This window comes from Lissotriton helveticus, chromosome 4_2 (assembly GCF_964261635.1).
Source record: "Lissotriton helveticus chromosome 4_2, aLisHel1.1, whole genome shotgun sequence".
Taxonomy (NCBI): Eukaryota; Metazoa; Chordata; class Amphibia; order Caudata; family Salamandridae; genus Lissotriton; species Lissotriton helveticus.
Window position 1 is genome coordinate 109,178,158 of NC_136064.1, and position 14,012 is coordinate 109,192,169.

At 45.8% G+C, this 14,012-nt stretch overlaps 1 protein-coding gene across 6 annotated transcripts in view; it reads right to left on the minus strand.

Moving 5' to 3' along the window:
- ZMYM3 (zinc finger MYM-type containing 3) overlaps positions 1–14,012 on the minus strand; it is a 451,345-nt gene that overhangs the window by 314,075 nt on the left and 123,258 nt on the right. For all 6 annotated transcript variants that reach the window (XM_078640225.1, XM_078640224.1, XM_078640229.1 and 3 more), the window contains exons 4-5: positions 6,944–7,025; positions 6,384–6,708 (exon numbers count right to left, since the gene is read on the minus strand). In XM_078640225.1, the coding sequence (XP_078496351.1) occupies positions 6,384–6,708; positions 6,944–7,025 (407 nt within the window). The remainder of the gene's footprint in view (positions 1–6,383; positions 6,709–6,943; positions 7,026–14,012) is intronic.

Sequence of the window (14,012 nt, forward strand, 5' to 3'; positions counted from 1 at the left end):
TACCCTGTTTACCGGAAATTAATTAACGATGATTTATATCATGTATCAATCATGTCTTACATCACCAAACAGTTTGGCACAAAGCAATGTGAAAGAATCATGTGAGCTATAATGGAGGTTTCGCTATATATGTCTTTATTATTAGATTATTAGTCTGCCCTTATTAATTCAGGACTTAGCTTGTTTGTACAGTTTCTTTTTGTCAATAAAGAACACATTGTCTATTTAGGATCTAAATTAAATTGAATTTATATTAATATTAAACCTGTCACTTATTGTTTTATATGTAGTATGATTATTGATAATAGAAGAACAGATTAAACTATATACTAAACTATGTTTTTATTTTCAGAAAGTTGTATTTTGTCTTGAGAAAGGCGCTGGTCGCCGAAACGCGTCGACACACAACTTATTCCTGAATGTTAAGGAATTTTTAATGTTATGTTTTATGTATATCTACCTCCCATGGAATGTAAATTTTTAACTATTGCTTTATGATATACGCATTTTTTATGTTAATGCAATAAACTTCAGTGATTAATTTGAAACTGTTCATCTTTAGTCTTTGTCCTGTTACCATTGTGTAAGCAATTTACAACTTCCGCCTAGGTTGTTTTTTCCACTGACAACTATATTGCTTACATGCAACCTATCTCACTCCACTGCGCCTTTTCCAAGCCCGTATGAGACCGTCCCCAGCCTCCACGCGCTGCGACACCACACCAGCGGACTTCTATCACATAGTATGGCAATGCCCAGCGTCGACACCGTTCTGGGGGAGGGTTGAACGCGAACTTACGCAGGCCCTGGGATGGGAGGTTCCCCATGACCCGAGACGTATGCTCCTGGCGGTGTTCGATGGCCTAGATGGCTCCAGGGCAGACAAGCGCTTCCTTGGGACGGCTGTGGCAGTGGCAAAAGGGGATATTGCGGCGCTTTGGTCTCAAACTAAGGCGCTGACGGTGCAGAAGTGGAGAAGGGGAGTGGATTGGTGTGGGATGCAGGAGGAGTCCCTCTTTGAGGCCCGGGGCTGCCCGGAGTTATTTGGAAAAGTGTGGGGTAAATGGTTTAATTTGTTGCCACTGTGATGATCTATCTAATTTTTTCTGCTTATATTGCATACTCAATCTATTGCACCCGACCCAACCGGGTAACCCATGTCCTGTTGACTATGATTAACGTTATATTCCTTCCAATCATGTTTAATCTGCTGCCAATGAATTTCTTGTGTTTTGAAAAACCCAATAAAATTGATTATCAAAAAAAAAAACAATGGGATGAATGACAGAACTGAATTTTTGTGTTATCTGTAAATATATGAACACCATCGCATGGACCCTAAAGACACCATGGGGTAAATGCTTTACCCTAAATACTGAAAGTATCGACCACATTGATACCACTGTTTTTCCTAGCGAAGAAGAACTATCAACATGTACATAATCAATTGTTTATTGTACACAGTTTGTTTTCAATATTTGTTTAATTACTGTCAAGTGAGGTTTTTTCTAACAGCATACTGCCCAATGAGTTTAGTGTGGGAATAGATATCACACGGAAGAACGCATATACTTATCAGCATAGGCAGGTAATGTTTCATTAACACAACTTTATTGTTAAATAACAGCGCGTCCACACACACATGCACACATTTCCTTCACACGTTTCCTTTAAGAAAACAACAAGACGCTTGGCGCCGCTTTTACGTATTAGAAGCGCGCAGAATTAACACCGGGCCACACTCGGCGTATATGAGGGAACAGCGCAGCGCATGAAACCAGTAAGCGTATAAGTTTAAACAGGCATTAGAAATGCAATAGGTCTCGGATTTATTTGAGTTAGAGCGAATGGCAATGTTTAAATATTGCAACACCAACAGCAACAAAAGTCTATAAATTGTAGGCCAAAAAAATGTGTCTTTATTTTTGTAGCAATGGTGGCATGCTGCGCTTTAGATAAATATCTTTAAAAGTAAAGTGTGCCATACTGCGATTGCTACAACAGTTAATTGTGGATGCGTTAACAATTGATGTGTGCACTGCTGGCTGGTGGTGTGTGTGCCTGGTGAAAGCATGCAGTGACTGCTGGTGGTGGGTGTGCCTGGTGAAAGCGTGCACTGACGGCTGTTGGTGTGTGTGCCTGGTGAAAGCGTGCACTGGCGGCTGGTGGTGTTTGTGCCCGGTGAAAGCGTGCACTGAGTGTGAGAGTGTGATAGTGAGTGAGTGAGGGAGTGAGTGAGTGAGTGAGCGTGTGTGTGTGTGTCTGTGTGTGTGTGTGTGTGTGTGTGTGTGTGTGTGCGCGTGCTCGTGCTCTGATGAATGACCTAGGTCGCGCAAGTCCGTATGTTTGGTGCCATTTAAAAAAATGTTAAGGCTTCTGGGAAAAGCATATTTTGGGGCCTCTGTTCGAATCAACTTTACAGGACGGACGAGAGGTCGGCAGCCGGTGGGGCTCAGCTGGTGCACGGCCAGGTAATCCTTGGCTTCAGGCTGCGGCGGGACAGGCGGGTTCAGGGAAATCGCCCTGGTAGGCAATGAGACACTTCATTCTGTGAAGAGAGAGCTGAAAAGAAGCAACCAAGATAAAAGGCGCGCACCTTTTATTGTAACGTTTTTGCACAAGTCTATTGAAAACTCAGTTGTAGTGAACAGAGAACAGAGCACACACAGCAGAAACGAGTAGGAAATAGTGAAGACGTGGTTCCTGTAATATTTCGGTAGCAGTGCGGCCGGCTTACAATGGAGAGAGAAAACACAGTGGAGTGCAGCCGTCTGCGTGTGAAAGAGTGAGAAAAGCGGCAGGGTGGTGGTGTCTGGAAAATTAATGAGAAGGCGCTATTCTTTCAGATTAAATGCCAACAGCGTGCAATCCGAAGCGAAATAAACAATAATCCATGCAGCACAGGAGTAGGGATGAAGGTGTGTGTGTGTGTGTGTGAAGGTGTGTGTGTGTGTGTGAAGGTGTGTGTGTGTGAAGGTGTGTGTGTGTGTGTGTGTGTGAGTGTGTGAAGGTGTGAGTGTGTGAAGGTGTGTGTGTGAAGGTGTGTGTGTGAAGGTGTGTGTGTGAAGGTGTGTGTGTGAAGGTGTGTGTGTGAAGGTGTGTGTGTGAAGGTGTGTGTGTGAAGGTGTGTGTGTGAAGGTGTGTGTGTGAAGGTGTGTGTGTGAAGGTGTGTGAAGGTGTGTGTGTGTGTGTGAAGGTGTGAGTGTGTGAAGGTGTGAGTGTGTGAAGGTGTGAGTGTGTGAAGGTGTGAGTGTGTGAAGGTGTGTGTGTGAAGGTGTGTGTGAAGGTGTGTGTGTGAAGGTGTGTGTGTGAAGGTGAGAGAGAGAGAGAGAGAGAGAGAGACATTGTGCCCGGATCCATGTGTGTCATGGATCCACGTGGCATATCTATATAAACTTTTATGTGTTTCTGTGTGGCATTGAGTGTGCGCTTTTGTGTGACTTTATGAAATAATGTGCAATTGTGTGGGCTGCGTGTGAGTGCCTGTGTGTGTGGGCTTATATCTGTGTTTGCGTGCGTACTTGCATATCAATATAGAACTGCACTATTGTTGTGAGTGTGCATGTGTGTGCGTGCTTATGTATGCCCTGGTGTATTTGCGTGTCTGTGCTTTTATGTGCTTGTGTTTCGATGTGTGTGTCATATTTTGCACACGGCTGTACCGATGTACGGGTGCTTTCAGAAACTGGGGGAGTGAAGCAAATCATTGTCTTTTCTTGTGAAAATCAAACTAAATGTTGGTCCAATTACACAAGAGCTGTGTCACTTCCAAGACAATGTCATACAAACAGAATCCAACGAATCAAAAATGCAAACTCACGGAAGGCGCGTTGTGAGAAGGGTGAACGCACGAAGACCATACGTGTAGTCACGTGACTTAGTCCCTCATGATTTCAATTGTGCACTCACTAAGCTCATGTCGTGCACACAACACGACCAAATGCAAAGTTGTCTAACTCAGCAGCAACATCCCTCTCTTAAGGCCAAAACAGAATTGATCATGACCGTGTCACTTACAAGGCGAAGTGGCAACACAACAAGACCAGACGCACAAGCTCCGAGAATGCACTTCAGCTGCTTCACCAGATACATGGAGGGTAAGTGAAAGACTGTATGTCCTCCTCCCTCCCCCCCAATAATCTGGACATTCATTCCCATCTCGGAACATGGTCTTCTGGTCGTTGGGCTGTTGGGTGGGGGGAGGGGTGGGTGGGGGCAATGGGGAGGGGGGCAAAAACATCCTGAATGTATGGACCGCCTTCGGTTGGCGAAACCCCGTAGACCCCCGCACCGCCGCCCTATAAAAGTGTACTTTACTTTCTTATAAAAAGGCCCCCGCCCCACCCAACGCCCCCACCTCCTCTAGCGTGCATCTTTTAAAGATAGTACAAACTATTACTATATTCTAAAAGGCGGAATAATGTAACATTTGGGTGAAATCGCATCTAATAAGACTGTATAAAATAAATACATTGAACAGAATAGTGACACCTGAAATGTGTTTGAACGAACCCGCTCTCCCTGCAAAAAAAAAGCACTAAGAGCTCGGGGTGCGAGGAACGCATAACGGAAATTGTCATGTACATGACCAGTTGTGACTACGGCATCTGCCATAACATCGTCCCTGTGTCTCAGGCCCCGAGACCCGCCGGCGGCTGGGAGCGACTTATCCAAATAGAAGAAACCGGTTCTCCAGGGAGGAAGGAAGGGCTGAGAGCAGACGAGAGAGGAGAGGGCAGTGGAGGGCAGAGGGACTCTGTGGAGAGAGAGCAGTGGAGGGCTGAGAGCAGACGAGAGAGGAGAGGGAGTGGAGGCCAGAGGGACTCTGTGGAGAGAGAGCCGAGAGAAGGGGACTGAACTGGAGGCCTGAGGGACACTGCAGATGGAGGGCGTTCGGCTACATTCCCGTACTTTACAGGACGGACGAGAGGTCTGCAGCCGGTGGGGCTCCGCTGGTGCACGGCCAGGTAATCCTTAGCTCCAGGCTGCGGTGGGTCAGGCAGGTTCAGGGACATCGCCCTGGCAGGCAATGAGACACTTCATTCTGGGAGGAGGCTGACAGCCTATCCAGCTCGGCACCAGCCTCGCGCTGCGGGGATTGAAGCCTGTACCAGTGCTTCTGTCTGCGCTGTGAAATGGATCCAAAACAACAACAAAAAGGTCGGCGAGTGGTGCGCCCTGCGTGCACCACTGCCAGCATATGTTTTCAATTATAATAATTGAAGATATATGGCCTTTGGTGCGCGTAACAGACACCAATAAGCCATGGGCGGAGCTACGCTACCGCCCATGGCCTATTGCGTGTTCTGTTTTAAAAATACACGCACGCAAAGGCCAATGAAAATGGACCTAGGAAATAACACGCATGAGCTGCGTGGAATTTCCAGGTCCATTTTCTAAACCGCGAGAAAAGGACTCTTGCTGCGCGACAATGCACGTGCAGCGTACGCTAGGCCCGAGACCTAAAAATGAGAAAATGATCGCTTTCACAACGATTGAGCGACGAGCACATTAGATTCACCACCATATCGTGTACATATACCGTATTTGTTTTTTTATTAATCGAATAAAAGTATCTTGACTGACTAACGTATTCACAATCACAGCGTTTTAAAGAAGCAAGCCCCTAAATTTGGTTTAGCGTTTCGTGTAAATGCATCACAAATGCATTAAAGGGAGAAACAGCGCTTAACATCACGTTTTTACCATGCACGCCAGCCTAATAAGAAAGTCACCAGGATTTGACGTTACACATCAACCGACATTCACACGACAGCAGTAACAAATTCACACACGTTGACCCCGATTAATTTGTGCTTTGATAAGTCTAAACGGTGGCGGTTTTATATGAGGTGGTTAGTCCTAACCATTAAAACCATATTACTTTTAGTGTTTCAGACATTCCCCTGATGAAGGCATTTAATGCCGAAATACATAGGGAGAAGGTTTAACTCATGTGCAGAAATTATGCATTATGGGACATGGAGTTCCAACAGCAATGAATGAATTCCTGTGAAATGAACCATTTGAACGTATTTGAATACAATATTATTTGGAAAACCACTTTTGCGAAAAGTATTCATTTTTTAATTTGGTTGTAGTCACAGCAACTAACAACCTGTGTCCAGAGAGACAATCTACAAAAGTAGAGTTGCAACCTAAACAATGAGGATGACACTACTAACTCACAACTCAAAAAGTGAAAACAGGAAGCCCAAATTAACCAATAAAACCAAATCAACAGATATAGTTGGAATAAGTCGATGGTAAATAGAAATTTAACAGGGCAACAGCCTGCAAGCCAAAACTGTGCATTAAGAACAACAATATGGAAGGAAAGTAAGTGAACAGTGAGAATCATTGTCAGAAGAGCGAGCACTTACTTTTTGCAGAAGGTACAGTTTTTCTTGCACGGTGGTTTCCTGGAGAAGGCAGTGAGGCAGGCTGAGGAGCAGAAGAGTTGAGGAAGCCCCTTCCGCTGATAGGCTGTCTGTCCCTTCTGCAGTGCGGTCCGGCAGTTGGCGCAGGTCATCTTTGTGAGTATGGGAGGTGGCGTTGGAGGAGGAGCAGGGCGAGCATTGCCACGCTGCTGTGCTGCCTGACCACGCATGGTCAATCGAGGCTTCGGCTTCCGAAAACCAAATGGAACGAAATCCTCATCGTTGGGATCGTCCACCATCGCATCGTCTTCCTCATCGGAAATCTGCACTGTAAAGAGAAAAGACCAGATATACATTAGGAAACACAATACACAGAATAGGTAAAGAGGGATCCGCTGAAGCATAGATTATTGACAAAGAAATTAAGAGGTAGTAAAATAGAAAATGGGCAAGACGCAAAAAAAGAAACCCATTGGATAGTGGGTAAAGTGAAGAAAACAAATGAAAGGTAAACCATTCAAATAGAAATGTGGAGAAGCCCTACTGGGCTGCCATTCACTTACTGCTTTCAGAGGAGTTGATGGTTGAATTCATGGCATCCGCTTTAATGGCTTCTGCTCGGCGGGTCCGAACCTTTGGTTCCTCCTAAAACAGAACATTAGAGTTAGTGGGCCAGGCATATCCCTATTCAGAAATGACCTCCCTCGTCTGACAATTTGGAGAGAGCGCGAGAGAGAACGCAAGAGCGCGGAAGAGAGCGCGCAAGAGGGCACGCGAGAGAGCGCGCAAGAGAGAGAGAGAGAGAGCACGCAAGAGAGCTCGAAGGAGAGCGTGCAAGAGAGCGAGAGAGCATGCAAGAGAGCACGTAAGAGAGCGAGCACGCAAGAGAGCATGGAAGAGAGCGAGAGAGCATGCAAGAGAGCGAGAGAGCATGCAAGAGAACACGGGAGAGAGCGCGCAAGAGGGAGAGCGCGCGCAAGAGAGCGTGCATGAGTGTGCAGAGCATGCGAGAGAGCATGCAAGAGAGTGAGAGCATGCAAGAGAGCGAGAGTGCGCAAGAGCGCGAGAGAGTGCGCGAGAGAGAGAGAGAGATGCATAAGAAGCATAAAAGAAGAATATAGATTTTAGAGTACATTCACTGGGATATCAATTGCGTCATTTCTAACTGCAAACCCACCCAACTGAGAAGAACACTCAAATGTCCACAAAGAGCTGCACTTCCAAACAACAATACCCTTCAAGGTAACAGGTCAACACCAACAGTCAGAAGGTTCACAGTAGCAAGTAAACACTCCAAATCGCTCACTGGCATCATGCCGCAGAACAAACAAAAGTATAGAACGTCATGTTAAAAAAAAACTGGAAACCACACAACGAAAAGGCCTCAAACCCTAGAGTGATACAGGAGTATGAAGAAGGCTTGCAGATGGCATCAATAGATTCTAACATTTACTGGTCTTGATCTCAGCCCGGAAAAACAGAATAGATCTTTTTGGAGTAGCCGATAATCAATGTCTTCGTACTACTCATAGAGAGCAGTGTTTGCTTACAAGTTCCTTATCAACAATATTGCACAGGCACACCTATTCAAGATTTCTATGCTATACACAATCCCATCCATTTAGTGGTTTCAGCTGAAACATCAGGAAATGCAAATGCAGGAAATGCTAATATTTATGCATAGCTACCAGAAAATTGTCTGTTTGACAGACATGAAAATCACAATGCCTCTCAACCCTGAGCCGTCTTCTACTTAGTACATGCCTACACCGTACAACTGTACATTTGTATACTTCTAATAAACTTGCTGGTCTATGTACATTCAGTTCGTCTTGCGCTTGTTTCACGCTCCCACTTCAAACTTGCATCCCAGTGCACATGCCATTTACTTAAGCATTCGTATCTGGTGGCCCCCACAAGCAGCAGAAGAGCACAAGGAGCCAGATCTAGAGAAGGAAGCCATAACATCAAGCTCTCCCCAAAAATTGCACTTCAGAGGCCAGGAGGCCTGACGAAAATGGCTGGGCTAGGGCCGGTCCCCAGGACTATAATGTTATGATAATTTAACTTCTTAAGCACAACGGTTACCCTGGGGTGTCCCGGCACTGATCACTTCCTATTTGGTTGCTGTGGTGTAGGGTGACTATAAGGTAAATAATCAAGTTTTCAGCCACTTCCTAGACGAGAGGAGCTCGGTTAAGTTTGAGATGGAACGGTAGATTGTTCTAGGCCTTTGAGGCACCTGTGATGAAGCTCCGACCATCCCAGTTTGCTTTTTTTGACCGGGGGAATGATCACGATTTTGCTCCCAGATAGCGAAGGGTCCTTCTGGGAACATACCATTGGAACCGTTGTTTTAGGTAATCGGGCCCTCTCCCTTGAGGGCCTAAGACAATGCAGAGGGCTTTAAATTGTGTCACTTGTTTATCTGGGAGCCAGTGTAGTTGCTCTAGTTGTTTCTTAACCGGGACAAACTTCGTTGTTCCAGTTAACAATCTGGCCGCGGCATCTGCTTAGGTGTTTTTTTTGGGATGTTCAGATAAAGACTGTTACAGTAGTGTAACCGTGAAATAATGAGTGCTGTGACCACTGTCCTAAGACTGTCTTCCGGAAGAAAAACCTTTATTTTCCTTATGATTCTGAGAAGGCAGAAACTCACTGAGACAACCCCACTTATCAGGTCCCCGAAAGTGAGTCCGTTGTCCACTATAACCCCGAGGTTCTTCGTTTTCTTGGTTAGTACGGGGAGAGTTCCCAGTTCTTCCGGCCACCAGTCGGGCGTCCAGAGGTTCAAGTTGTTGCCAAACATGATGACCTCCGTTTTGCCAGAGTTAAGTTTCAGGCAATTTGAGGACATCCACCAGTCATGGCTTTCGTACAGTCATGGAATCTTTCCCGTTTCAGCCTCTTGCCCTCGCCGGAGAGACAACACTATTTGCGTGTCATCCACATTAGATGTCAAATGGACCCCAAATGATCTTATCAGAGCCGCCAACTGTCTTTATCTAGGTCCACCGTTTTGGGTTCTATCTGTGAGGAAGGATTTCAGGAGGTTGCAGGCTTTGCCTTGTACCCCACTCTCCGATAGACAGTCCATCAAAACATTATGATGAACCGTAGCAAAGGCCGCCGAGAGATCCAGCATGATCAGTACCACGTTGCCTCCCTGGTCCAAGGCCTCTCTTATTTCCTCAGTAGATTGTATCAAGGCCAGCTCTGTGCTGTAGTCTGATCTAAATCCGTATTGTGTCGGGTCTAAAATATTGTTTGTTTGGAGGAACAGGCTAAGTTGGGCATTCATGGCTTTTGCGATCATTTTTGCTGGTAGGGGGGGAGGCGCAAGGTAGGTCTGTAATTATTAGGGTCCTTGGGAATCGAGATTTTGTTTCTTGCGCAGAGGAAGAATAGATGCCATCTTCCATTTTTTGGGGAAACTGGCCAGATTTGAATATGGCGTTGAACAGGGGGGTAAGTGCTGTACCAATGATCTCTGGTATTTGTTTGATCATGGACTCAGGACACGGGTCCAAAGGAGATCCTGATCAAATAGAGGCCAGGAGTTTAATGGAGGCTTGTATCACCAATGGTGGGAAACTATCAAGCGCCAATGTTACTTTGGATCCACAGGACACCACCCTGGCTGAAGCCCGTATATCCGCTGTCTGGGGAAGCGAAAATGAGGAGAAAATTGCTTCCACCTTCTGCTGAAAGAAGGAGGCTAGGTTTTCACATAGTTCAGGACTGCTCTGGTTTTTGGGAATGTTGGGAGCGGTAAGCTTTGTTATTGTTTTAAGAGTTCTTTAGAGGAGGATTTTGCTCAAGTGATTTGCTCTGAAAAGAAGGTCCTTTTAGTGTTAAATAATAATTTCTTATAAAGGGTGAGGCTTAGCTTATACGTCTCTATCATATTATTATAGCCTTTTCTCCAGGCTCGCTCTAGTTTTTTACAAGCATGTTTTTGCTTTAATTCTTCTGAGCACCAGGGGGCTGATGTCTGGGCATGTCTGGGAGTCCATGGTTTTTCAGGGAATAATTTATTATAAGCAGCATCTTCCCATTCCGTATATGCAGAAGTAGGTTGTTAATTATTAAGGGAAAAGGGCGAGCTGTTGCCTTGAGTAGATCTCCTAACTCTGCGCTATTGATATGTTTCCAGGCTCTTATTTCTATCTTTATTTTAGGCTCTAATTTGAGTTGAAGGCAGGTTGGATAGGTCAATTCAAATTGGATGGCGGTGTGGTCTGTCCAGGGAAGTGTAAATACCTTGGTGCAGGTCAAATTGGGATTTTTGGAATAAAGCCCGTCTAAAGTGTGCCCTGCACCATGGGTTGGGACTTCGACAAGTTGCCTAAGTTCCTCCGCGCTCATCACTTGTCCCAACCTAATTGTGTCGGGGTCGGTGAGAGCTTCAAGATGAAAGAAAGTCCCCCAGTACAGTGAATGAGTCCGAGCAAAGTCTCTCCTCTAGTAGCGTTCCAACAGATTCAAGAAAATCGCCTCTGGGGCATGGGGGTCGATAAAGAAGGATTCCCTTTAATGTATTATGATAAGAGGTGCGTAGGCTAAACGAAAGTGCTTCACTGGCCAGGTTTGATGATGTGTGAAAGGAAGGCTCCAGGGAATCATGGTATATGACCTTTAGTCCTCTCCCCACTTCTATGCGGTCTATCTTGAGTGTAGCCATGAAAGCCTGGGGGTGTAGCTTTGGTAAATCAGGCTAGGAGGCTTTATCCAATCAGGAATCCGTTATGAAGACCAGCTTTATATTATATTCCGCGATAAGCAGTGCACACTCAGTCCTGTGCTTAATCAGGGAGATTGCATTTAGTAGTAAGCATCTTAGGGGGGCTAAATCTGCTCTGTTTTTAACCGTCCTTTCTTATTTTCAGGACGACTAATGGAGTGATACATGATATGGGGGAAGATTCAGATGGCAATTGGGACAAATGGTTGCCAGTTCCTTAGGAGTTGCCTCAAGTATTATGCTTGGACAACTCAATTTTTCACCTGCTGGATTCAGCTCTAAAAGATCCTTTCTTGAATAGGTCAGAAATTCTGGCTTCAATAAACCAGGGGACAGGCCCTGAGCCCAGACCGAGCGCAGATGGGCTTGCCTTAGGCATGCCAGCGACGCGCCTGCTGCACGAGTCCACTGCGCGGTCGCTTCAGCAGGCCTATTTCCAACGAGCGGCTAAAAACAACTAGCCTGCTAACTTCGTGATGGCTGCCCCGCTCACTTCCCCCGATTCCCTCCTGATCGGTGCAATATAAGGTGAGCAGCAACAGTGAGTATAATGGCCCTGTGTGTTCTAAAAGCCAATTATTCCACAGTTAAAAGTTCTAAAAACAGTTTGTTCAACAGTTAAAATCAGAATAAAACAGTAAAAAACCCTGGCGAGCTTTAACTCCGCTCAACAAACCAGCTCAATAAGCCCAAGACTGTCTCAACTGGACTTAAGGGGCTGAAAGCAATTCCTTGCAAAGCTTGGTCCCCTAAACGGACCGAGCGGAATACAAAGGGCATGGCGCTTCACAGGGAATTTTGAAATTCCCATGCAGAGGGCCAAGCCCCCAGGTGTCCGTTGAACCAGGATTTATCTAATTTTGATGGAAGGGGGCATGCACAGGCTGGAAACTGCACGGCAGGAGCAAAGGAATCCTAGGGCCAGCTCCTGTGTGCCACATAGGAAGTGCAGCGATCTGGCCGGGGCGCTTCGGGATCTTTCCCACTGGGTCCCAACAACTATCAAAAGCTGGTGGGTCCAGGGCACACCGAAGGCATAATGGAAAGTGTGGAACAAGGCCACTAATCAAAAATTCAAGCCTGGGGGCAGTGCCCCATTGTAGGAAACGGTCTCTGTATATAGTATACCAAAGTAAGGTATAGTGTGCACAGAGTCCAGTGGAACCCCAAAGGTAGGCAGAGGTAATAGATAGTAACCAACTCTCGATTTGTGGTAGTGCGGGTGAGCAGTAAGGCTTTATCAGAGAGTAGCGTTAAGCATTTGATCTACACTCTCAGGCAAGAAATGATTTCACACACTCAAATACTGAACTCTGACCAATTGTTTTGTATAAAAATATTTCTTTGTTGTATTTTAGTTTTAGAACCAAGCAGGACTTGGTGCATGCAAGTAAATATAGTACTGTTCAAGAATAATACAGTTGAATGTAGTTGGCTTTATTACAGGTAGGTCAAATGTTCAGAAACATTAAAAATTACTTTGCAGTTACTTTTTAAAAACTTTGTGATTACTTTTTAGATTACTTTTTCTACTCAGTGTGATATGTTTAAATATCACACTGGGACATTTCCTGGATAAACGGTAAGTAAAATAGTTTCTCAAAACACAGTTTTAGGTTTTCATACAATTTTCCACTCCACACTTAGGACTGCATTGACTGTTATTCTTTGGAAAAATTTCTAAGGGAGAAAATCAGGTTATCGATTTAAAAGGGGAGTAATCTGTCTTGGGATTTGAGTTTCTGGATTTAGAACCACGGTTGCCTCAGGGTCAAGGATTCACTCAAAGAGCACCCTCAGTGACACTAGGGGCGCCAGGTGCAGAATGCTAAAGCGCAATGTTATCCAATGGGAGATAGGGGGCCTCCGGTTGGTGGCTACACACAGGATCGCCACTTGGAATGTAGGAGCAATGCTCCTTGGGTTAAGCTCAGGGCAAAGGTGGGACTGAGTTAGCACGGAAGAAGCACCCACAGCGGCACAGGGACAGCAAGGTGCAAAGAGCGGATTTGGCTTTGGCAGGGCTCGAAAAATTCAAAAAAATGGTACTAGTCCTGCAGGACTAGCACCGTAAAAAATTTCCTCAACCTAACTGCAACCTACTTGACCTCCGTCTCTGAAAGCGCAGCAAATGTAACTAGATAACTAGATTTAAATGCATTTTTATTGCTCATTAACTTTGTGAGCAATAAAAATGCCTTTAAATCTTGTAATCTTGTCACATTTGTTCTGTTTTCACAGACAGAGGACAAAAGTTAGGTTGTTTTCCTACTCGCCAGAAAGGGCGAGTAGGACCTAAAAACAGCTCGACCTTGTTAAATTTAGCTCTACTATGCGAGCGGTCGAGTGGAATTTTCAAGCCCTGTTTGGGTGCCCTTTTATTTTCAATAGGAGTTGTAGGTTTTGATTTAGGCTGCAGGCTCGGCCCAGGAAGTCTTCCAAGAGGAACCAACAGCTGGACAGGTAAGTTTGAGGGCTCTGGGACGTAGGTGCACCTCAGGTCCTCTTATGCAGGGCGCAGGGCAGCTGGATGAAGGGGTGCCTTATGAAGTCTGATTTTACATTACCGGGCCACTTGCGGTGGGGGGGGGGCTCCATGCAGAGGCTGCAGGCGACATCTGAGAGTCCTGGAGGGGTCAACCCTCGGTGGACTCGGACTCTGGAGTGCTGGGGGACCTCGTTGGGACTGGTGGGCCACTCTGACTCTGGCCATAATCGACAGGTGCAGTGGTGGTTCCAGGCGACGGGTTTCTTTGTCTTCAGCAGGCTCGGAGCCTTTCTTTGGAGGTTCTTTTGAACAGACCTGCTGTTCACAGGAGATCCGGTCTTTGTTGAAGGCAGTCAGTCCCCCAGGGATCTGGAGGTCCCTGGTTGCAGTACAAGGTGAC